General features: G+C 39.8%; 1 protein-coding gene across 2 annotated transcripts in view; it reads right to left on the bottom strand.

Annotated features, from left to right (window-relative positions):
* SDK1 (sidekick cell adhesion molecule 1) overlaps nt 1-23,991 on the bottom strand; it is a 405,082-nt gene that overhangs the window by 121,100 nt on the left and 259,991 nt on the right. For both annotated transcript variants that reach the window (XM_054080680.1, XM_054080679.1), the window contains exons 9-16: nt 22,732-22,926; nt 21,366-21,482; nt 20,949-21,116; nt 18,824-18,926; nt 17,530-17,706; nt 8,747-8,883; nt 1,896-2,043; nt 891-1,031 (exon numbers count right to left, since the gene is read on the bottom strand). In XM_054080680.1, coding sequence (XP_053936655.1) covers nt 891-1,031; nt 1,896-2,043; nt 8,747-8,883; nt 17,530-17,706; nt 18,824-18,926; nt 20,949-21,116; nt 21,366-21,482; nt 22,732-22,926 — 1,186 coding nt within the window. The remainder of the gene's footprint in view (nt 1-890; nt 1,032-1,895; nt 2,044-8,746; nt 8,884-17,529; nt 17,707-18,823; nt 18,927-20,948; nt 21,117-21,365; nt 21,483-22,731; nt 22,927-23,991) is intronic.

Genomic DNA, 23,991 nt, shown 5'->3' on the forward strand with positions numbered 1-23,991 from the left:
TTACTAAAGGTGCAGCCCTAGCTGGCTGTTAGCACTGCAGAATATGTAGGATGCCAAATTAGCCAGTAAGCTGCAGCTAAATAGAGTAGGAGTGAATAACTGAGTCCCAAAAAATTACAAAAGGGAAATGCTCTGCAAAGTCTCTCGGTGTGGCAACATCCTTTCCAACACAATAAATCCTGTGTAAGCAGAAAGACTGAATGTATTCAGGATTCTCAGTTACCTGCTTAAATCTGTTTCTCATTGATAAATATGGATGGGGCTGATAGAATCTTACTTAATTGACTGATTCCTCAAAAGCAAATCAAGGTCTGCCATGAAGCATCTGACCCGTCATTCCCTCTCTCCACTTTGTTTGGCGTAAACCTGAAGTTTATCAATTCTATTCTTGCTCTTCCACAGTGCAGGAGCTCTGTTGAGTCTCTGATAAATTCAATTAACCTTTTTAGCAGCAAGCCGAGATTGTAATAAGCAAAACCACATCTGCAATGCACAGGCTACACTGTACCAACTTCCCATGTGAACACCTAGAGTGCTCGGTGCTTCACTTCACTTTGAAAATGGAAAAAAGCTATCTGGCTGTTGAGAGGCTCCATAGAGAGCGAGTCCATCTAGGCAGTCCATTCGGAGTAGCTAACAGACACCTCAGCTTACTGACTCTCCAGTATAGGCACGTTAGAATTCAAGCGCCTGCACTCTTGTGGCCACTTGAACAGAGGTGTTTTCTCATCTATGATAAACCAGGGCAGCCACAGCATCTGTGAATAATAACTAATATATTTAATGGAATTAGAAATAGTTTTCAATACATTCTTAACTCATCCTATTCTGAATTCCCTCATACACAGAGAGATCTATCTCCAGATTTCCTAGGCTATGACATTACTTACCTTAGGATGTACCCATGAAGAACTCCATTATGTTCACTCTCAGGAGGAGGCTGCCACTGGACCATGATAGACTGATTGGTGCGCCCACTGGCCACTATATTTTTAGGTGGGGCACTGGGGGGCTCTTCAGGTAGCATCAACCTGAGTATAAAAGAACGTGATGGAGGTGGGTGTTGAAATAAATGATAGATAACATTTCTATTTCATGTATCCACTCCATGTGAACCAGTTTCTTTTATCAAAGTCTGATGACTTAGAAAGAAATATAACGCTGATCAAACCGCTGAAGACATGCATGAAATAGTTACAACAAATCAACATAATAGGAAATCAGTTAAGCAAGCAACAAGACAGACAGCTGAGGTAACCTTATTCTCTCTGAATCACCCAGGCTGCTACAACTCTTTAAAAAGATTACAAGCCTGAATGAGTTAGAGCTCAGGTCCAGTGTCTGTGACTCCTTCCAAATTGTTTCTTTCAGCTCTTTCAATATTTTTCATATCAAACTCCCACATTTTGAAAAAGCCATTTAGAGTTCAGCCGTTCTGCAATTCAAGCTCACAGCAAGCTTTGGTTCACAGAAGAAGGGGGATGCATTTGAAACCAAATTTGATGAAGCCATCCTTCTACGTCGCATCTGGGTGAATTCTAGAAGTGACATTGCAATGATTGGGTAAATGCTGTACTCCTTCCCTGGCTAACTGCTGAGGCTTAACACAAGAGCAAAAAATATTTCCAAGATTCTGCTCAACTGATACTCTGGGAGCATAAGAGCACCTCTCCCACTGAGTGCTGATATCCTGCATTGTCTAATTGCCATTATCACCAATTACTGACAGCTGCAGAGCACTCTCCAGAGGCCTGGGTAACACTAACTGCTCCGTTACCCAATTATTGTGCAATAGGTAACTTTATTTTCTTCATTCACAAACAATCAGCATTTTTTTCACTGAGTAATTCTAGGTTATTGTACCTTTAGGACATAGGCATTTATTTTTACTGTACCTGCTGGTCTCAGAGCTGTACTGCCCCTTTCCCACCTGGTTAACCGCACACACCCTGAACTGGTAGGTTCGGGCTGGAGTTAGTCCACTCACAGTGACACCGGTCATCTTTGGGTCAAGATTTGATAGGTGAACCTTCCAGGGAGAATCTGTTGGAATAATTCACATGTGAAAAAGATGAAAGCGCTTGTTAGAAGCCCAGCATAAGTGAGAAAATGCCTCTGACTGCTCAAAGCTCTTTGTGCTTGTTTTCCTCAAGAGGAACTTTGGGAAGAAGTTTCGTTTCAGCAGAAGAAACCTTCCTGTCAGCCCACACGGTTATGCAGATTGCACATTTGTCTACTGGAAAGTGATGCTGCACATGTCATGGCATAATAAATAAAAACTATATTCATTAACATTTTAATAAAAGAGGAAACAAGCATGATAAAGACAGATGGGCTGTGTATTTCACAACCCATCTGTTTGGCAGGCCATTACAACACCACACCCATGAGTGGCTCTGGTGGAAGGACTCTAATGAAATTCAGTCAGTTTGGAATATCTTCCTACCCAGCTTGCAAGCAGGTGTAGAAGCGTGACTCTCTCTGCCAAATCAGCCCTTTGTTGTAAGACCTCAGAAAGCTTCTGCTGCAAATTCTAAATGTCTGCATCTTTTTTTTTCTTGAGATGGTATATGGCATTCGGTCTAATCATTCCCTGGGAAGATTCCCTGCTACAAACAGCCCTGGCGGTACAATAAAACTCCTTGTTGTCCTTTCCCATACTTGACACACTGAGCCCAAATTACATTTTCAAGTTTTTAATGAGGTCAGAAACAAAATATGTTGAAAATTAAATATACTGACTTTTTTTTTCCTCCCAGCCTTGTGTCACATATTCTCCCCGAAGTCATGAGCGAAGTAGTCAGGGAGAGGTGACATTTGCTCTGTGTTGCAACAGTACAGCAACGGAATTGGCCAATTTAAAGATTTGTTCAGTTTTTAAATAATACCAGCTGTTTTCATGCTCTCTGCTCAAAATTACTAACACTTCTGGAAATTACCGAGGAGTTAGCTGTAGATCTTGGCAATGTATCTGTGCATGCTGCTCATCAGAAGTGCATTGCAGCTCCTGGCAGGTCACCTAGACGACTGCTTGAAAATGAAGATGAGATGTCCCAAATGTGGAAGGCTGCTAAACTTCACACCAAGACATAAACCACTGATTTACTGCTTTTCTGGCAGACTCCTTAGCAAGTTTAAGTCCTGTGAGGTGTGATGCCAGTTGGGCTACAAACACAGCATCTTCAAACTATTTAAAAGTTATTTATTCCAGTAAAGGCTTTCTGAGAACAAAGGCTTTTTAACAGTAATGATGACACGGCACAACACTGAGTGAGGAGGAGATGGACATTTGCACAGCAGTCAAGTTCCATCCTTGCCAGTTGATGATGATTTACTAACGGTCACTTCAGCTGCAAGAACCTGATGGTGATTCATCCTAGCTGAACACTGAACTTCTTTTAGAAAGACCTTAGAGGAAGCACACCTATGCAATCTAGAGAAGCATTGGTTAGGAGTTTTTTGCACCCTAGTTCCTTCAGAATTTATCAAGCTTCTCTTGAGACTTCATAAACAACTGTTCATCCTGTTAGAGCCAGAGCGCACAATAACAAATCAAGGTAAGCAAAGTTAGGGTATGGCTGACCTACTCCATTGCCTGAAGCAGCTTCCTGAGGAAAATGGAAGAGCAGACACCAAAGAGAGAGTGAAATACCCTTGGATGAGCTACTTGAGTAGTGGTCCATTTCCTAGAGCATTTCATTTGTTTACTGCTAGTGTAAACACCACCTGAGAGTGCTTAACCCAAGCAGCTCAATGTAGTGAGCAGTTTGATTCAACAACAGGGCCTATTAATCTCTTCGGCACCTTGGGGCTTTGCTCTGTTTATATGCTGCATCTGTAGAATACTTTATTTATTCTTTTTCCTCTCCTGGTGGAAGATAAAAGATCTGGCAGGAAGAGAGATTAAACTGAAAACTAATATAAACGAAGCCTATTCATCTCCTGGGCACTCTGATTCGTAAAGGAAAGTGGTTTGGGGAGGATTTGCTCAGTCGAGGAGCAGTGGATACAGGGAGTGTGCACAGTATCTTTAAAATTTAAATGTCAAGTCTTTTTTTTTGACAATCAATAAACCTGAATATTTTGAAAGGCTGCTCTCAATCCTTAGATACACAACAAACCCCAGCATTGTGCAGAAGTTTGTTTTACCACAGAGAAAAGCAATTCTGACATCAGAAACGTGCCATAAAATTTTCAGCACTGACTTCTTTCTCCTCCAGGGATGACTGTCATTTGCCTGTCCCAAGAAGCCTGGAGAAGCTCCATGGTGACAAAAGACTTGCCAGGTCAAACTATTAAATAAGTCTCTGTTAGATTGAACAGGCTGCGCTAATCCCTCATTTAACTTAAGCTGCCCAGAACGCACTCTGGGCTTTGCTCGCCTGCTCTTCCGCTGTAATTGCTACTGTCTGAAAAACTTCTGTGTTTAGCTGTCTATCGTCTTAAGGATATTGGGTATTTTGAATTAAATCTGATTGCCTCTCCAAGTGAAATTATTGGAAACAAAGACTCTCACAGGCTACTCTCCAGTTTACAATGTGATTTTGGGGAGTTTAGAAATTACTTTTGTTCTGTCAAGAATTTTTGGATGCACTTGGCTCAAGTTTAATGACACCAGTGACTCACCAAGAAACATTTCTTCTGTATTTCCCTACTTACCTTACATTCTTGCATTAATTGCAAATTACTCAAAAATAATTCCTAATTCAATACTACAGATTAGATCTACTGAGAAATCTGTTTTTTCCATGTTTGGAGTACACTTCCATCTCCTTCCTTCTCCAGGGGGTTTTGCATAGATGACAGTATTGGAATTTGCTGCAGTGCTGGAGTTTACTGAATTAATCTTTCAAATCTTCATAACAATATGATATTGCAAAAAGTTCAACTAAAAATGAAATGGCTCATCCATTGTTTGGTAGAACTTCAATAGGGTCTACCAATGGCCTGAGAAAAAGTATCTTTTAATACTATCATGTACAGATCTGAGTCACATTCATAATGTACAACACAGTTCTATTCTGATTTCTGCAAAGATTTGATGTGTTCAATTTTTATCATTTGAATATTACTACCAAATTCAGAATGATAATTCATAGGCTTTCATTTAAGCACGTACACATGCTATTCAGAGGAGCACTTACCATCTCCTCATTGGCACAATATGATGAATCTCTGTTATAGCATTGCATCACGCAACACAGATATCCCAGACTATAACAAAACAAAACCAGGCTTTTATCTTAATTATACTCAGCAGAATTCTTTAAGTATTAATTCATTTATTCAGCTAAAAGTCTATTCAGAATCATTTTCTATTAATCCCTGAAATTTAATAAGTAAAGTAAAATAAGCCCATCCTCTTCTAGCTCCATGCGGATACTTCATTGGAATTCCTAGGTATATTGCAACAGGGGCTAAACAAGTCCTGAAACATCCAAAAATTATATTACTGCAAATGACAGCAATGTATGGTACTATTTATTTGAAAATCCTATTTCAAACGAATGTTCACATTCTGGGCTCTGTGTGGGCAGGAATACTTAATGACTGTGTTTCCCTGGAACTATGTTTTTCAAATTAGATTATAAATTTGCCCTCAAATGTTTAAGGCCATATGTCTCAAGTCACCCACAGACATGGTCTACTGTGAATACTTGTAATTTGAGAATTATTGCACTGTGCCAAATACATTCATTTTGAAAATTAGGTGACTTGGTGACTTAGAGTCGTTCGTTATTTCCAGCAATTTATGTGCACGATCTGCCACTGTTTTTCCCTCTAATTATAATAAGGTTTTTATATCTCTTTACTGAAATGATATTAATGAAAAGGAGTTGTAATCCATGCCAGGTGGAGTGACACGCCTCTTTCTAATGCAGAGAGTAATTAGTCCCCTGAAATTTACACTCATTATTTTGAACTCTCTTCAGCTATTTCTCTGAAACAGATGCTGTTATTTTATATTTATTTATGGTACATGGTTCAAAATATACAGTGGATCCTAAAGCTATTAGAAAACTACTCAAAGCAAAAAGCCTAAAAAAATTGAACGAAACTAGGCTACATTTTGGCACCTATAATTGCAAAGCAAAACACGGGTATTAAAGCTCCACAGAACTAAGAACATCATCTCTTGTGCAGCTTTGCTCACTGGAAAATAAATCATAATTCTGATGTCCTTCCCTATCCTTTAAATGTATGAATGGAAATGGGGATTGGGACCTTAAGCACATTGCACCGCTGCCAACAGCAAAAGAGTGACAGACACAAGCAGATGAGTTCATGGAGGGCACTCGCCAACTCCTTGACAGCTGCTTTTTCTGTGGCACAAATGGGACCAACAGACAACCTGAAAGGAAAGAAGGAAATTTTCTTTGAAAAGCAAAGAGATTCCGCATAGTTGTATCAGACAAAACTATACCTACACAAGATCAAATGTCAGCTTCATTCACAGACACCAGTTGGGATGGGGCAGGGAGGGGTGGAACAAAGGAACGGTGGTGTTTTCCAAAGGAGCAGGAAGTCTGTAGAAACTAAATATTAACCACGTGCCACTGAGACCAAAATAACTCTAAAACCCAAACACTTCAAGAAAATAAAAACCAAAACAAGACAGTGACAATACGCAGACAGTGAAATCAGCTTTCTGAACCAAAGTCACTGAAATCATAGAATCACTGTTGACACTGTTTGCTATTCTGTTGGCAGCCGTAAAGCTGAGCAATAATATATGAATTGAGAGAACACAGCAACAGTGAAACATTCAAGGGCTTGGATTCCTCTTTGTCCTACTTCTATGAGTAACCATTTAGATATTGCACATAAAAGCAAAATAAATAAAGATATAGATGAAAACTGAAAGGACAGCAAGATAGAGAATGTTTCTGGGAGTTAAGATGCTCGAATCACAACAAACCCAGTCTGTGTTTGGTTTTTGCAGCTGCAAGCTTGCAGAAGTACATACACCTACAATTTGTGATAATGAGACTCAGTGACAGATCGCAATGCCATCAGCCAAAATTATTGGATCTATCACGGAATGTGCGAGGGTTCACAGGACCCCGTGGAGTTCAGAGTCTGCATGACCTCTGGAGAACTACTGTTGATTTTTGCTGAGTCTTCTGCAAATCTCAGTGAAGGAATACGTTTAGAATGATGACACATTTACCCCATTCCTACACTAGAACAACCAGAAAGCATCCTTGCTAGAAAGGCACATGAACTTACAAATTTCTCCTGGCATGGAATGAACTGCCTCCTCTTTTAGTGACTCTTCCGAATCAATGCAGCCCAGCAGAGGAATCAAGTGCCAGTGTTCTGCCAGCTCTGTGCTGTCACTATGTAAATGTAGCTCTGGTACCTTTGCATCATGTTCCCAGACTGGGACTCTATTAGGTTGTGTTGTCAAAGCCACCGGGAAACACAAAACATAGGGTAACATCCTTGGGTGAGAGAACAGGTAAGGAAAAGCAAAAGGGCAGTGACTTGCCTGTAGTGAATAGGAGAGGAAGGAGAGAAGAGTGATAATGAAAAAAGAAGGTGGTGATAAAAAGACAGAGAGGGGGTGTGAGTACAGATCACTGGATTTTCTGAGTAATTTGTTACAAAAAGATCAGGAGTCTTTGCTTGAAAAGAACTGTTTTAAGGACAGTAGTCCTGGGCATGGCTCAGGATTTCTGCAAGGATTACAAAACTGCACTTTGCTTAAGAGATGTCAAGATCATCAGTGCTGGGACCTTCACATCTGAGAAGTTATACACTTCAGCCTGCAAAGCAAAAGGCTTGTATGTGATCTGAAGCTTAAGTTTCATCTCAAGCTCTCTGTGTGGCAAAACAAAATACCACTCTCCAGATAATCAGAAATCAGGACTGTTTCACATTCAGTTATGCAGTGGCTAATTTCCACATGTCAGAAAAAGTGATGCTCTTAATTTTTTCATCAAGAACCAATTGTTAGGCTTGAATTTCCAGCTCCAAGGGTGATAGAGATTAGAAAGTATTGCCAAGGTGACCGATTTCCATATAACCTCATCTTTCCATCAACTCCTAAAAAGGCATTAGCAATGTCCCCGAATAACCTTGCAAACCGAGAGCCACAAAGGACCAGACATACAGCATGATAAAACTGTGAGAAGTGGAAATTCACAGAGACCAAGTTTGTAACCCACGAAGCTAAGTGTTTGGACATCTTCCAAGCACCCTCAAACAACTACCTAAAAGAGGGGTGGAAAATGATAACCTGGGGAAAGAAAACAGATGAACAAATACACAGATGAGATAGTAGCTCCTACTGACATCCAAGTTTGTTCCTCTGACAGACCATTGTTCTTTTTTCTATTATACTGCCTGCAGTTTTCAGGTAAAATTGGGGCTCCAAATACATAAGGATATCTACGAACCCAGAGCAAAAAGACAACAATGGGAAGAAAAAAAATACGACTATTGCTATCTTACAGATATCAAGTAGAAGCACATTCGTGCCTCAAGTCTGGCTGGCAATAGTGGAGGTGGAACCAAAGCTTTCCTGTATAGCAGTTCTACCATCTAAGGCCTCTTTTTCTTGTTTAACTCTTTCAGTGGGCAAATAGTTGGGCGTAAAATCCAGGGCCTCTCCCTTCATGCACAGTGTCTCTCGTTTAGCAAACAGCAATATTTCATTGGCAGGTCTAGTAAAAGGTGACTCTGAAAGAAGGCTGAATAATTAAGAAGAACATGAGACTGAACCATATTTGACTATACTCACTGTTCTCAGAAAGCTCAACCATGTAGTAGAGAACAGGGCTGTTTCCATCAAAGGGGCGCACCCAGGAGAGCATCACGCTGCGGCTGTATGAGGAATTTAGAGTGGCCAGGAGATTCTGAGGGGAATGAGGCAGCTCACTGTTAAGGAAAAGAGAAAGAGAGAAAAAACAGCACAGAAAAATCAATCTACATTTCATTCAGTTACAGTCTTAGAGGCAGTTACAGGCACATGACATCAGACTCGTATGCTGATAAATGTACAACTACTAGCAGCTATTGTACAATTAAATAAATGAAAGACATCTCTGAATTCTTCAAAATTTTATCCTATTTGGAAAAAAAAATATGCTGAAAGTCCCAAGGTTAATGCTTAGAAGAGCTAATGGAAATGTTGCTAAATGTGGAAGAAAAACAATTTTCACACTGGTTTTGATTGAGACAAGTTGGCCAATAAATTTTCTCTCTCACTTTTTTACCCTTACAGTGATGTCCCAGCAATGTGACAGCAGTAATACATATAAACAGTAGAACACACGGGAGATATGATTTAACATGGAATTTTTCATACTCAAGGAAGCAGAAGACATTGACACTATCCATATAGAGCTACTAATCAAAATTACCATATGTATTCTTAGGCTACAGAACAGCTTGATTTACTCAGGGATTCAGGCTTATCCTGTCATGGGTTGAATCTTTCTTTTCTATAAAAAGGATTTTTTTGGAGGCACCCAACTAGAAAATGTGAAAATGCCTGCAGAAACCCCACGGAAATACAAAATGAAACATTAAAAACCCAAAAAATAAAACAACAGCTCAATTAAAACATGTAATTTCTCCACATAAAGGCAATTTGTGGAAAAACATTTCATTTGTACACATTGGCTGAAAGTCAAAGGCTGCACGGTGCAGTGAGAAAACTAAATTCTGCTACATCCCCTAAATGCTGATCTGCATGAAGTGAGAAGAACCCTTTGGCTGTTATATTTGACCCCGTTTTCTACTCCTTATTACCGTGGTTCCTAAGGAGGACAAAGACCTCAGACAGTGAAGGAAAAGTGATGATCGGTTTTCACCCATTCAATCCACTGCTCCTCCTCAGGAAAGTGGAGGGTAACCCTCCTGCAATAAGCACCACCGCTAATCTGCTCTGACCAGAGCAGAAAGCCACAAGGTACTTCGCATGCTTAATTTAAACACGTAGTAATTTCTGGTTGTAATCTATCACGCTACTGAAGGCTTACAGTTATTTAAAAACCGCAACTCCTTAGCCACTCACAAAAGCAAATACAGACTCTGGCTTTAAGCCAGAACAATAAATATGGCCTGGGTTTGGGTTTCTACAGGAAGATTGAGGAACATATGGAGAGCCAGACAATAGTTTATTATTTTTCTGTTAAAACTGCGTATGCTTTTGTTTACGTGGTTATGATGGTTACACACTGTGGAGTTAGTGACAAAAAAGAAAGATTGCTGGAAAAGCCAAAGAGTGGTGAGAAAAAAGGACAGATGATGAGACAACATAAGTGGAAGACACTCACTCTAGGCTGAAAGAGTTGATGCTTCCTAAGGCTAAACCCAGAGACTCAAAAGTCTCATCTCATCTCATTTGACTTTAAATGCTTAACCCAATTAGCAGCAGTATCACCCCAGGCTCTTTCTGTAGTAAACATGGAATGACACCTCAGGGTGTGATTCAGATCTTAACTTCATTAAATCACTCACTCAGGATGCCTCAGTTATGAGAAGTTTAGGCTGTCTACATTCTCTCTTAGGTCCTGGCACGCAGCAACCAGGCTCCAGACTTCTGATGCAAAACCAGCTAAGACTTTTGGGCTAGAAGAAATGTCAGGGGCAGGAAGGAGTGTGTATGGGCCCAACGGAAGCAGATTTTGATCAGAGCATTGCCTAATTCTGGATGAACAGCTTTAGGGAAGCGAAGGATCTGGAAACAAAGTAGGAGGGCAGCCAGTTTGCACGACGAAATGGCAGAAGAACAGAATAACCCTGCAATTTGAAAAGTGTGGAGTGGGGCTTTGAGATATGGCCATGTACCCAGGGACTACAAGAGTGTGCTACTTAATTTTGAATGAAACATTAAATTATAATAAACATTAAACCTCCACTACAATTTATCATTATGTCCTAAGCAAGCTGGTCGGAAAAGGAGTTTTGTGATTAAGCTGGCAAAGGAAATTACTGAAGGAAAAAGAGTGAAACATCTTGTTGTGACACAGCTCTCTAAAGTTCCAGTCCCCACTTTATTTATCTCCAGGCCCCGTGAGGGAGAGCTCAGAGATGGGCTGTGGCTTCAGCTTCAACCAGGAGACAATGCTCACGCAGGGAGCAATGCAGGAGTGTTGGCTGAGGGGGAGCTCACAGCAAACTTATCCCCACGTAACTCCTTTGCTGGGAACTAAATAAACACTCCCAGAATACATTAAGACTATTTCCAGGGTGTGCATTTTCTAGTTAATCTTGTTTCACCTTTTCATATGTTTAGAAGGGTTGAATTAACAGCTCCTTTGAGGACAGAGGCTACATGACTAAGAAAGACTCTACAGCTCAGTCTCTTTTCCTTAGGGTGCAACTCTTCGAAGACTTCTGGGGGAGAGGGGACATTCCCTTTTCCATGTTTTTTTAAGCACAAACTGAGCTTAAACTTGGGATTTTTTTTTTCCTTAGGATTTTAATTCTATAAAATTGACATGAAATGGTTATCAGTCAGCTGCGTGAAGGGAATGGGCACTTTCTGTTCAGAGATTGAGTAGCATGAGATGCAGCAGCCATACAGCACACCTATCTCCACTAATATCATATTTTTTAGCCATATGTGTCCACAATGAACAGCAACAGATGGTGCTTACGGATTTAAATCCCTCAAGGCAGGCGTAACAAGTGCCTAAGAAACACACCTGGACAGAAATAAATATTTAAAACTACAAAGATATTTCAGTACAGAAGTGAACCTGTCTCTCTGTAGAACACAAAAGCAGAGATTAATAAATAGTAACTCCTACTTTAGCAAGCACTTACATTTTGTCTCCTTCTCATTTGCTAGCACATAGTGTGTGGAAGAGATGATAAATGAGACCCGTACCACCATCATGAATATTCACATTCCCAAAACAGATCGCTTCCTCCTTTTTTCATTTAAGAGGATTACTTTCCTTGCTGCCAACATTCAAGAAATCATTGCAGGGAATGGTTATTTTAAACCTTCTTCAGGATAAGGAGGATCTCAGACTAGAACTGCTCAACTTCTGATACACCAAGAAAGTGGATGAGATTTAGGACAATAACACACAGTGCACAGAACAGTCCTTGATCACACACTGGAAGTTTAATTCCAGCATTATTATCTTTCGTTTGTTCACTGGAGCCCCAAAGAGGAAACACGTGAAGGTTTTTCAATATAGGTTATCTTAAGACCTCACTTCTCTAATGCTGGAGAGTTGTATGGTAGCACGTTTTCCATAACTTACTTTGTATGATAGAAAAATACATATACGGACACTTTTAAATCTGTAATTGATAAGCCCAGGGTTAATGGCCCAGCCACCAAGGTGACCTCAGGGGACTCCGACAAAGCAATTAAAAAAGCAGATTTGCAAAGAGGAACATGAAGCGATTGTGACAATCTAGGAGAGAAATATTAGCTTGTTGCAGATGACACACATTCAAAACAGAAACCCTAATGTTTTCAGTCAGATCACCACTGCCAGAGGGCAGCTGAAAAGTTCACTCAGCAAACACATAAAGTGTTTTATAAAATTAATGAAAAGCAGACTATTTGCTGAGGGAAATAAACCAGACACGGTTTGGAGGGATTTCAGGAAAAATGGTCCAATTGCAGGTAATCGGAGACCATGACCGAAGAGAGGAATACTGAAAAGGCAAGGGAGATGAAACATGTTTTCTTGTCAGTGTATAAAAAGCCCCATTCCTATTTCATAAATTATTTCCTAAATCAGGTCCACCATACAAGTTTCACTTGGGAGCAGCTGGTTCATCTGCTAGACCTGACAATGTAGTAAGAAGTTGAGGTAGGAAGCCTAACAAAGCACTCAGCCCTTATGGCTTTGCTCATAAAAGTTTATAGTGTTTTAAATTAAGAAACGTGTCAGCTGTTGCTCAGGACTTTCCAGTTTCTCTTGCAAAAGAATCCTTTCCAATTGCTAAACACAGGAAGGATTCTTGCAAGGCATCCATGAGTTTCGAGGCTTCATGTTTCTCATAGGCCTATAACGAGGTGGATTCTTGAAATTAAAGGTTTGCCAAGTCCCAGAATGCGCAGATTTACTTTTCATTTCATTTTAGTGTTCAGCACAAGCTCAAATCTACTGACAATTTGGGAAAGGCTTTTGAATTTTATGCTTACTCTTTGCTAAAAGCATCTATTTTTCTCCTATACCTTCAATGATGAACAGACACAAGCGTATTTCTGAGTGGATTTCTGGGTGCTATTTCTCTTTCGAGTATCAAGTGCATTTAGACTCAGCAGTGAACCTTACTTCTTGGATGACATCTCAATAGAGAGCTTAGAGAAGTAAATATAAGCTTTCTTTCTAGTGAGGAAAGAATAATATATTTTCAAGGTTGACATCCTTCCTGTTTTCACTCCCTGCAGAAAGGCAAAGAGATGGGCTATCGAAACCGAGGGATACGGGATCCAGATGAAGATACACTTGTAATGAGACAACATTTTGATTTGTCACTCTGTCTTACTTTTTTATTTTTAGTAATTGAGTTACTTTTTCAATGGGATATATTGGGAAGAAATTGGAAGAAGCAGCAATTACAAATACTCTAGTAAAAACAGTATCAAAATTCACGTATAAATAATTGACAAAGGCAACACTGAACACTCTTGGCAACCCACTGGCTTTTATTTTAAGTGGTTAGCTCTCTTCTCCTGCTTCTGAAGAAGACAGAACAATAACAGTTCTTTTTTTCTGGTGGAAGAGAACTGAAAGAAGATGAACTTGCTGCCAGGAATAAATGGTCTATTTTTGTATTACATTGTCCTCCCTACATTTTTGCATAGAGAAAGAGCCTGAAAGATTTTACTATATGTTGTGACATAACAGAAGCTCGCATAGGGCTTTGATTTTCCAACAATGCAACATTACCGTACTTTTCAGTCACATTCACACAATAAAGAGATTCCTTAGCATGGGCTGCAGACAGGCTGATACTGAGCAGCAGGTATCATCAGGCATAGATATTGGGAATTCTGCATATTTTATATGTACTGAGAACCCTCAGGATACTTTGAGCTAGAATCAGCACAGTTTTCCATCAGGTGAGTGATACACTGTGATAACTCAGCTTATGCAGCTTTAGGAACAAGCGTTTTTCTGCTGTATGTATTTCAGTATGGTCTTTACAGGACTATAAAAGTATGCAAAACAAAGCTGGGAAGTTTCATAAAATGCAATTATTTTCAGGATCAAATCCTATGACTTGGAGGAATGCAAGAGAAGCACAAGCTCATCATCAAAAGACCCACAAATGTTTTTATTTGCAGTCAAGAAGGTCTGCTAGGAGAAAAAAAAGCGAGCAAAAAATTAAACTCTATGTCTTGCAGAACAGAAACATCACTCGCAAATGTTTTACCTCATGGAAATCAAATCAAGTGATGTACGTGAAGAATAAACACATTTAGAGGGAAGACAAATGAATGAATAAAGTATCTTGACTAGCAATTAGTTTCTGTGCCCAAGTACCATCAGTGCAAAATTGATGAGCAAGGTAACCTTTGGCTGCACTTTAGCAAGTTCTTCATTAGTTTTCTGGCTTTCCTTTTCAAATATTTTATTTCCTCATAGACATGCTAAGAAAAGCGATTCATCCTGCCTGCACCTCCAAAGTACACCACGCTGTGCTACCAGCATATGCTCTTCTAGCGAGAAGTCCTTTTTTCCCCCAGCCCGTCTTCCAACAAGGGAAGACAAAGGACGAAGTTTTCTTTCCTTCTTTTCACAGATTAGAAAACCAGACCACTCAGAGATTAAATAACTGAAGGTCACCCTGAAGGTCAATGGTTTTGAATTGAATCAGTTTGAATAGAAAGCAGTAACAAACTTATTTGTGCCTTTGGAAATTTCTCTTCATTCCTAGAGGTGAAGGAGAGACATGTTGGCTCCTGGGGGGAAAAAAGGTGGTGAGACAATTGGAGTTGTCAGATAAAGCTAGGTAGGCTACGATATTATCTGTTGGTAGACTGCTCCAGTCTGTAATTCGTTGAGAGGCCTCCTCTGAACATTTGTCTGACATTAGTGCTACTCAAGGCACTGAAGTGTAAGTGCTCATCGATGGGAATGTACATGCCCTGTTTGTTAATGTTCTGCACAGGAGAATTATCTGGGAGAACAGGGAATGCTATAGATCTGTCACTCGTGTACGAGCTAGAATTTAATTTAAGCTTTACTTCAGACATTTCCTTTCCACAAATTTTCTTCTTCATTTCACTTCTGTTGTATCACGTATCTCTATTTCTCACAGCTTAGAGCTGCTGAGCCAAACGATAATGATGAGAGCCGCAAAGGAATGCAATGGTTTGGGGCATTATTGCACTACCTGCAGCACTACTTCGAAATAAAATGTCACAATTCAAGGTATGATTGAATGACTTATCAGTTACTGAAGTCCTCTAAAAGAGTGGGTCTGATATGTTTCTTTAATTCCTTTAGGTAAAACAGGTGATAGGTGATGAGCAACAGAACTCTGGAGGAAGAGGAGCTACGGGATTAAAAGCCAGTCCCAGTGCACGGAGAGCCAGACAACACAATTGGAACAAGTTGGGGTGCAAGAAATGCAGCCTCAGCAACACAGACAAGATGCGCCTCTCCCAGCTAACTTCTAGCCTGGGTTTTCTAGAGTATAAACCCGTTCCTCACCGGTCAACAGGAAACTGCAAGTAAATACGTCAGCTATCCCGTACTGGGTTGCACACGGCATCTTTTCTATTTAGGACTAAGAAATGGTCAGACTGCTGAAGTGTTTAGCACATATTTATAGCTTTGCTTCTTATTCCAAGCCTTAACATTCTTTTCAGTCTTTACTCCATAATTTTCTGCTCTCCATTCAAAAACTGCCTCAGAGAAAAGCAAGTATGGTTATATAGCAGCAATATATTTTGAATTGTCTCCTGCTCTTGGATTCAAACCAGCAGTAAAATGCACTTTGGGAGGAGAGCTGAGGAGTGCTTAATTAGAGAAAGAATGTATGACCGTTCTCTGAAAATGGGCCTCTCATCTAGCCTTGGCACTGTCAGAACAATGCTGTATCAAACAGCCCTATGCATAGCAAATCTCGGAGGTTAACTCATTACACTGCCAACAGCAGAAGTTGCCATCTTCTCAGAGACATCAGGCATGACCAGCAGAAACAGATGCCATTTTAGTTAAATTAAAGCATGCGGCACTACTCAAAGAAAAAAAGAAAAAACCCTACATAAAACGTTACCTTCTTATTCATTTGATCTACTCCACACATGTACCAAAACCACAGTTATTGTTTTTAGTGATAAAAAGAAAATGGAGTGCACTTCACCCCAGTGGAATGACAGAAATAGAAAATATGGAACGCTGTAATGATATTTTTATAATCCTTTTCTTTCTGCACTTTAACCATTTACTTGTTTTTATTCTTAAAGATCTTTAGGAATAAAAGGCATACGTAAAAACAGTTCTCCCCAGAAAAACTACATATAAAGACAATGGAAGAATAAATAATGCCTGTCCGGGGACCAGCTACTCCGATATATATTTAAGAGAAAAAATATTGATCGGACGAAACCTTTTTCCTATAACCTTGGCATCACAGCAAAGCGGCTTTACAGAAAAGCCCTACAGCATGAGATGAGAGAAAGACTCAGGCTGGAAGGGACCTGGGGAGATCTCTGGTCTAAACTGCTCAAAGCAGGGTCAGCCATGAGATTGGACCAGTTTATCCAGTCTGGTCTTGAAAACTGGATTCCAGATGTAGACTGATAAGCATCAAATAAAAGAGAGTAATCATGCCCATCAATCTACTGTGCTTATGTTAACATGGCCAAGGATGCTGTTAGCCTTTTTTGTTGCCAAGGCACACAGCTGGCTCATGTTCAGCTGCTGTCTACCAAGACTCCCGGGTTCTTTGCAGCAGAACTCCTACTGCCAGTCAGTGCACAGCCTGTGTTACTGAAAAAGGGTATTCCTCCCCAGATGCAGACGTTGCATTTGTCCATACTGAATTTCATAAGGTTCCTGTTGGCCTATTTCTCAGTCTAAGTTCCTCTGAGTGTTGGCCCTTCCCCTGAGTGTATCTCAACTGTCCCTCACCCATTTTGTGCCACTTGCAAACTGATGAGCGTACAGTCCTCCAACATCTCCTTTTGATCACTGATAAAAATGTTGAGCAGGACGTGTGCAATTAGATTCCCCTGTGGCAGCACACTTGTTACTGGCTTCAGGTGGACTACAGCCTCTTAATTGTTATCCCTTGAGTTCAATCATCCAACCAGATGGACGTGTACACACGGTGATTCAGAGAGACGCAGCTACTTGAAAGTAACCTCCGAGGCTCCAGCTACTTAGAAGTCCAAGCAGCATGGCAGCATGCAAAAGGGAGGACTTTTCAAGGCAATTTAATTAGGAATGAGCTGGGCTTCGTTTCCCCTAAACAAACCTGCACCAAAATTCAAACTTACAGACTCCTCAGATCTCCTAGGATACACTAGAAAAATGCCCAAAGGTAACTGAAATCAAACACAGCGTACATTTAAGAAGGAACACTTACATCACTTCTAGTCGAGCTACTCTGGAGTCATTTCCTCCAAAAGAAATGACCTCACAGGTATAGTCTCCAATGTCACCTGACCATGTCTGGCTGATGAGGAGGGTCCCATCTTTCTCTACTGTGATCCTGGAACTGCTGGACGGATTTATTACAACGTTGTCCTTCTTCCACACATACCTGAGAATTACAGTGCTTCAGTTAATAATTACAAGAACTTCAAAACAGATTTATTTGAACTGTGCTGTAAGATATCAGCTTCTGAAATCACATGTTAAAAAGGACAGGCGCCTACAGTTACTTTCAGGAACAGTGCCTTTTACAAATTTTAGTTTTAGATCAGTGATCAGAATGTGCAATGTAATTGCATCCAAATTACTACATATTTTATATCAATGCTATATATTTTACATGGAAAACACGAAGTACTCGCGTCCAAGTTTGAAAGTCCACCTTTAGCAGCATTTTAATCTAGAACATTATATTGAAGTTAATAGCTGAGGTGTTGGTCTAGCTCTTCTAAGACCGTAACGGCTTTTGGACTACCATAATCAGTAATATCTTAAACTGCTGTGACAAGGCTTACAAGAGCTCTTGTGTTAAAACACACACATACCAACTTGTCAGATGTGCATAGCATAGCCCATGGTCTTACAGTTAAGCACGAAATTTGTATTTTTCTTTCCAAAGTTCTTTTTGCAGTTCCCCCTTCTAGCACTCTCCAAAGCTGCTCCTTGCATTTTCTCTCATTTGTCTTGCTTTCTGACTACATGAATTTTCATGGTAAATTTATTTTAAAACGGTGAGCTTCCTCTAAATGCTCTACTGCAAATTTTAATAGTTCAGACAAAGTCTGTTTTCCTTTACACAGTTAAAGCAGAATGTAGCACCTAGCTATTGAGTAGCTTCTAAGAACATGAGCATCTCTTGTGTTGCTTTCATGCACCCCAATGTAAACACTTCTGAAATCCTATTCCTTCTCTTCGGCTTTTACTTTCATTAAGTATCAGCTTCTGACAAGTTGGTTTTATTGATAGTGTATTAACCTTGACAGTAAAATCATGGAAGGCTGTATTGAAGTCATAAAGTGGAACATAGCTTATTGTAAATAATACATAAGGCTGAAATGGAAGAGGGGATTTATATGATTAATGATACAGTGTACGACCTTATAATGCACTAATCAGGGGTCTAGTGTCAAAATCTGGGGTCCTGAAACTTTCCACCTAATACTATTCAGATAGCTTATAAAATTAAACTCGGATAAACCACACAAACAAGAACTGACACCACGAACCTGATTGAAATTCTAGGATCATGAGTCGCTTCACATCGCAGAGTGGCTGTGGTTCCTTTGATCACAGTGCTGTCCTCAGGAGGGTGAACAATGGAAGTGCGATCTGAAAGGAACACAAACCACAGTTCAGGAGAAATTACAGCATTTTGACTTGGGTATTCACTCAAAGAATAGGCAACTGAACATTTGTCATTCAAAGCAAGCAGGCCATTCCTCTTCAAGTCTTTGCTTTGAAGGCTCCCCTCCCTCTCATGTCATTGTGTCAAGACGAGGTCGTAAGCTGTGGCATGCAGAGAAGCAAAAGCAGCAGAGGGCATGAATCTGAGCTGGCAGTGATCTGAGTAGGAAGAGTGCTAAAGCTCTACTAACTCTCACTTGTCTTGTGGGAAGCATCTACTGTAACTCCCTAAAGTCAAAAGGCAGCAAGTATGTTTGTTATGTGTTATGAATGAATCCAAACACACGTTTAGTCAGGAAAAAAGACACAATGGAGCAGGGAAAACAAAAACAAACCCAAAGAAAATCTGTGCAAAGAAAAATAGAACAATAGAAAAATATCCAGAAAAGGAATGGCACCCTACAATTACCAAATCCAGGAAAAAGGTTAAAGGAGGAGCTTCCAGTAGTCTAAATTTTCCATATAAGAAAGATATACTGTTTACTCAAATGTTTCAAAACATCTTTATTCAAGCACCTCTTGGAGACCCAGAACACAATAACTGCTGTAACTACAGCAACCAGATCTAGTATGAAAGATCTCTCTTACGCCTAACAAACAGAGCAACTGCAGATCGCATCAGCTGAAGCAGGTAGACAGCTAGGATGAGTATAGAAGATATGTGGATAATGTTAATCAGTCCCAAATCCCTACCGAGATAATCAGCGTCTACAGAGATCTCTCATACATGCACAAGAAGGAACCAGCAGTAAAATTACAAGCTAATTCTAATAGAGTGGGAATTTTAGCATTATTCCCAATGTTCCTATGTATGTTTTCTAGCTTTATAATGATGCTGCTAGTACATCAATATTGGGTTATAGCCACTTCTCTTTTCCTTCTCCGATACAGTACAGCGAACAGGAACTATCTTTAACATGTACAAGAACCATGCCTTTGAGAATTAATAGGAAGGATCTCCTTTACTCGATCCATACACCTGGATATCATTCAGCTTACATCACCTTGATATGTATAACAACTCTATACTGTCAATAAGATATAACTATGATGGCCATATGACCATCAGTACCATTTGCAGGTATTCCCAAGTTCAAAATAAAAAACGCAGCTGATATAAGCGGCACAGTTTGGGGAATAACAAACGTCAAATATGCACCACACGTCAGCAGCCTAATCAGTACTTCAAGTACAGGAAAGGAGAGAGGGCCACAACACTTCTGTATTTATCACCATCACCTTTATTGTTTTTAACTATTTTTAGTCTCGGCTCAGGGATTGTTATTTCCTACCTTTAGCAGCAAAAATGACATTACACTTAAATTTAGCTCACTTAGGAGTAGCACAGGTGAAGCTGACCGACCAGACTCTCTTCCCCAACAGAGGAAAAGACAAAATAGACATCAAGGGCAAATGGTGAAGGACAAAATCATTTGATGGGTTGCGTTGCGCCATGCCAATCGGTAGCGTGAGAGAGTAGCTGAAGCCTGTTGTACTTTGGTTTGGCTTCCAACTGCACCCAGGGCCACAAAGAAACACAAAGCTCTGAGGAACTGTGGCCAACCTGCGGTAACACTGTGGCCCGTTCTATGCTGCCTGCAGACTCCTGGAGGCAGAAACCAACTGCAATAGCCAGCTCTACAAGTTAAAAGGTCTGATTTGCAATGCAAGATTCACCAAGGCAGAACCTGAGTAAATTGTAATTGTGATTGAAGCTCTACCTAAATACATTTCCTTTCACAAAATAAAAGTTCATATGCATAATTTTACAAACAAAAAGGATATTTGAGATAGCTTTCCTAAAATAGACACATTATTCCTATTAAATCATACAAGTATCTCTATTAACTAGAAAAGCATAATTACTTATGAAAATTTCCTGAGCATATAACAAAACCTGATTAATACTTGATTAAAGTCAGACTTTAAACAAAGCATTATCCTTACTCCACACTGTCAGCATCACAAAAGCATTCAGAGCTCCTTCAGAGTTGACTGCACAGCAAGTATAATTGCCAGCATCCTGAAGGAAAACGGGCATTATCTGGAGCCCTCCAGATTCAAGAAGAATGAACCGAGGGATCTGAACTGAGCCGCTGGCTAAGACCTGGTCTCCTGAAACACAGAAGGGAAAAGCAGTGTGATTAGTGTCACGTAGACTACACGGATTAAGCACTGCAATTTTGGTTCTTCCGAAACACTATTACACCCCATGCAGGCTGCTGGCTCACACACCAGCCGCACAAGAAAACCCCTTCTCACAGAACCAGAGAAATAAAGAAATATACATTAAACAGATCTACAGAATTTCAATCACAGAAATGGATAAGAAAACTTTTCCACAACAACTTAATAGTTGGCTACCTTTCTTCCATGTGATAGCAGGTTTTGGAGCCCCTGAAACTTCACAGTTGAGCACTGCAGTCATCCCCTCTGTAACAGTGGCATCCTCTGGAGGCTGTATAAATGTTGGTTTAATATCTAGAATCAAAAATTTGAAAACCAGAATGCATCAGCTACCAGAAAAATCCTTTAACTATTGTCATGGCCTACTTTACATCCCCTTTTATAGGGCCGATCATGGAGAAGGACACGACAATAATACATGAAAACCTTTCAGGAGTGACTGTAACCTTTCATTATTCATCTCCTAGGAATTGCCTAACTCGGTTTATTACCTACATGGAAAATAAAAATCTATCAACGCTTGTACATGTACAAGTAAGATGGCTTACAGAAAAAGGAAGATAAAGCTCAAAATGAGTGTTTGGGGGGAAGTAGAGAAATCTAAATAAACAAAAACTATTTTCTTCCATCTTCATAACAGAGTTCTTTAAGACGAAAAGTAACTTGAGAAAGGCATTAACTTTAAAACTTAAATGTCAGGAAAAAAACGCAGAACGTAAGTCTCGTCCAAGATATTTTCTAAGTTTCTTTCTCTCTTATTTTCCCCCAATTGCATTGTATTATATTTTTTCCAGCAGTTTCCTAGATATATATTGAACTGGGGCTGATTTCTTTTCCGAGGCCAGTAGGAATTCCAGTCAGCAAATGTAAACTGCTCTCAGGCTAAAAAACAGCTTCCTGAAGAGGAGTTACAGCATTACAGAAATGCCTGCTAATAAGTGCTTTTAAAAGAGACTACTAGGATTCGTAATTCTTCCACAGAGAAGAGTGTACTTCATTAAGAAAACCATTTAATCAGACTTTTTGGCCAAAAAAAAGACATTTAATTTGAACTTTCCTTCCTCCACCAAATGTGGAGGAAGACAAAAGGCAGATAAATTTTTGTCGTAGACAAAAAGCAGATAAAATGATACCATGCACAACCATGCTAGCTCAAATTCAGAACAGAATTACATTACAGTAACTGATTATTTAGTTATTAATTAGTTCTCTAACTACACTATAGAAATAAATTATTTAAATATAAATGAAAGATAAAAAGATTTCACAATTAATCTTTCTTTTTTTTCTTTTCACTAAGTTGTCCTTCTGTACCATGAAACAGGAGAGTTCACCTCAAGCCCCTGAGATAATGGAAAGTCTTTCTCCAGGCTTCAGCAGACTGTTTTCAGGTCACAGAGAGCATTTTGGCGTACTATACAGATGGGACGACTACATTCAATGAAAACCAAGGTTCTTAGTCCAACATAAGAAAAGAGTGGTTCAGAAATCTACAGAAACAACAAGACAACTCATCGCTTTCTTATCACAGCTCCTTACTCACTAGTCACATCCAGATAGGTGTAGCTCTGTATCTCCCCGGCTTTATTACTAGCAAAACACTGGAAGATTCCAGCATCCTGAGGACGCAGCGCGTGGATCCGCAGCCCACCACTCAGCAGCACTTTGTAGCGGGGGTTTTCCAACTTGCTCAGAGGAACGGAGTCCTTATACCAGATCAGGGTGGGAATGGGAACACCTATAAAAGAAAGAAGAATTTCACTATTGGTTTTCACAAAACATGTTTTAGGTAGTCAAAATACTCAGCACTGTTATGGTCATATCCCTGGTTTCTCATCCTTCCACACCAATTATTTATATCTTTACAAGCTGCTTTAGATAAATGGAGGCTGCATCTTACATTATCAGTGGTAATATTACACTGCAGAACATGTGGGAATAAAACCAGCACACAGTGAAAGGGGAAATGTTGAGAAAACATGTTATCAAATTACTTTCTTTACCCAATCATATTTCATGCTACTACAAAATAAGATTTACAGCAATTTCACGTTGAAAGCCAGTATCAAGCTACTTAAACAGCAGCAGTGTGGCAATACAGCAAGTCTATAAAACTCTTCCATCCCAAATAAGATTCTTCTGTGCTACTATAGCTAAGATGTCAAAATAAAAAGGAAGTGGCAAGCTGCAAATAAAAAATGAAGCGCTCACATGGCTGTAGTCAAGTCCTAATCTGGCAGCTTAGTTTGAGCTGCTGTACAAACAACATGTTGCCAACCATAAGCTAGCTATAAATGATTATTATTACTATTTATTAAATTATTATTATTTTTTATTAACTCTCAAGTTTCACCTGTTATTTGAAAAATGCAGACATCAGGAGAAACAAAAATCCTACCCTAGACCTAACTTACAGTCCCACATATTCCTGTGCTCTTTCAGGTCCGTGTTCTACAGTTATTTCACACATATTTTTGCTGCAATCACATCCCGGTCGGGTGAGATGAAGTAGCTGTAAATTTAGTATATAAAAATAGCGTAGGATTCTCTTTCCTTCGAGAGATGTCAGGGCCCTGGAACAGTCATACACAGATGTTCCTGTTGGGCTCCTCATAGCCATCAATGTTTTATTTCAGAAATTCCTCACTGATCAAATGCTGAGGGCCTTATACAGGGATCTAATCGAAGCAGATATTTTATTATGTGATTGGATAATCACAGGATCACAAGGGTATCACGCTCATTTAAGTCGTCTCAGTCCTAAACATGGCATTTTCATAAACGGTAGCTATTTTTGAGCACG

Source organism: Cuculus canorus, chromosome 15 (assembly GCF_017976375.1).
Source record: "Cuculus canorus isolate bCucCan1 chromosome 15, bCucCan1.pri, whole genome shotgun sequence".
Lineage (NCBI taxonomy): Eukaryota > Metazoa > Chordata > Aves > Cuculiformes > Cuculidae > Cuculus > Cuculus canorus.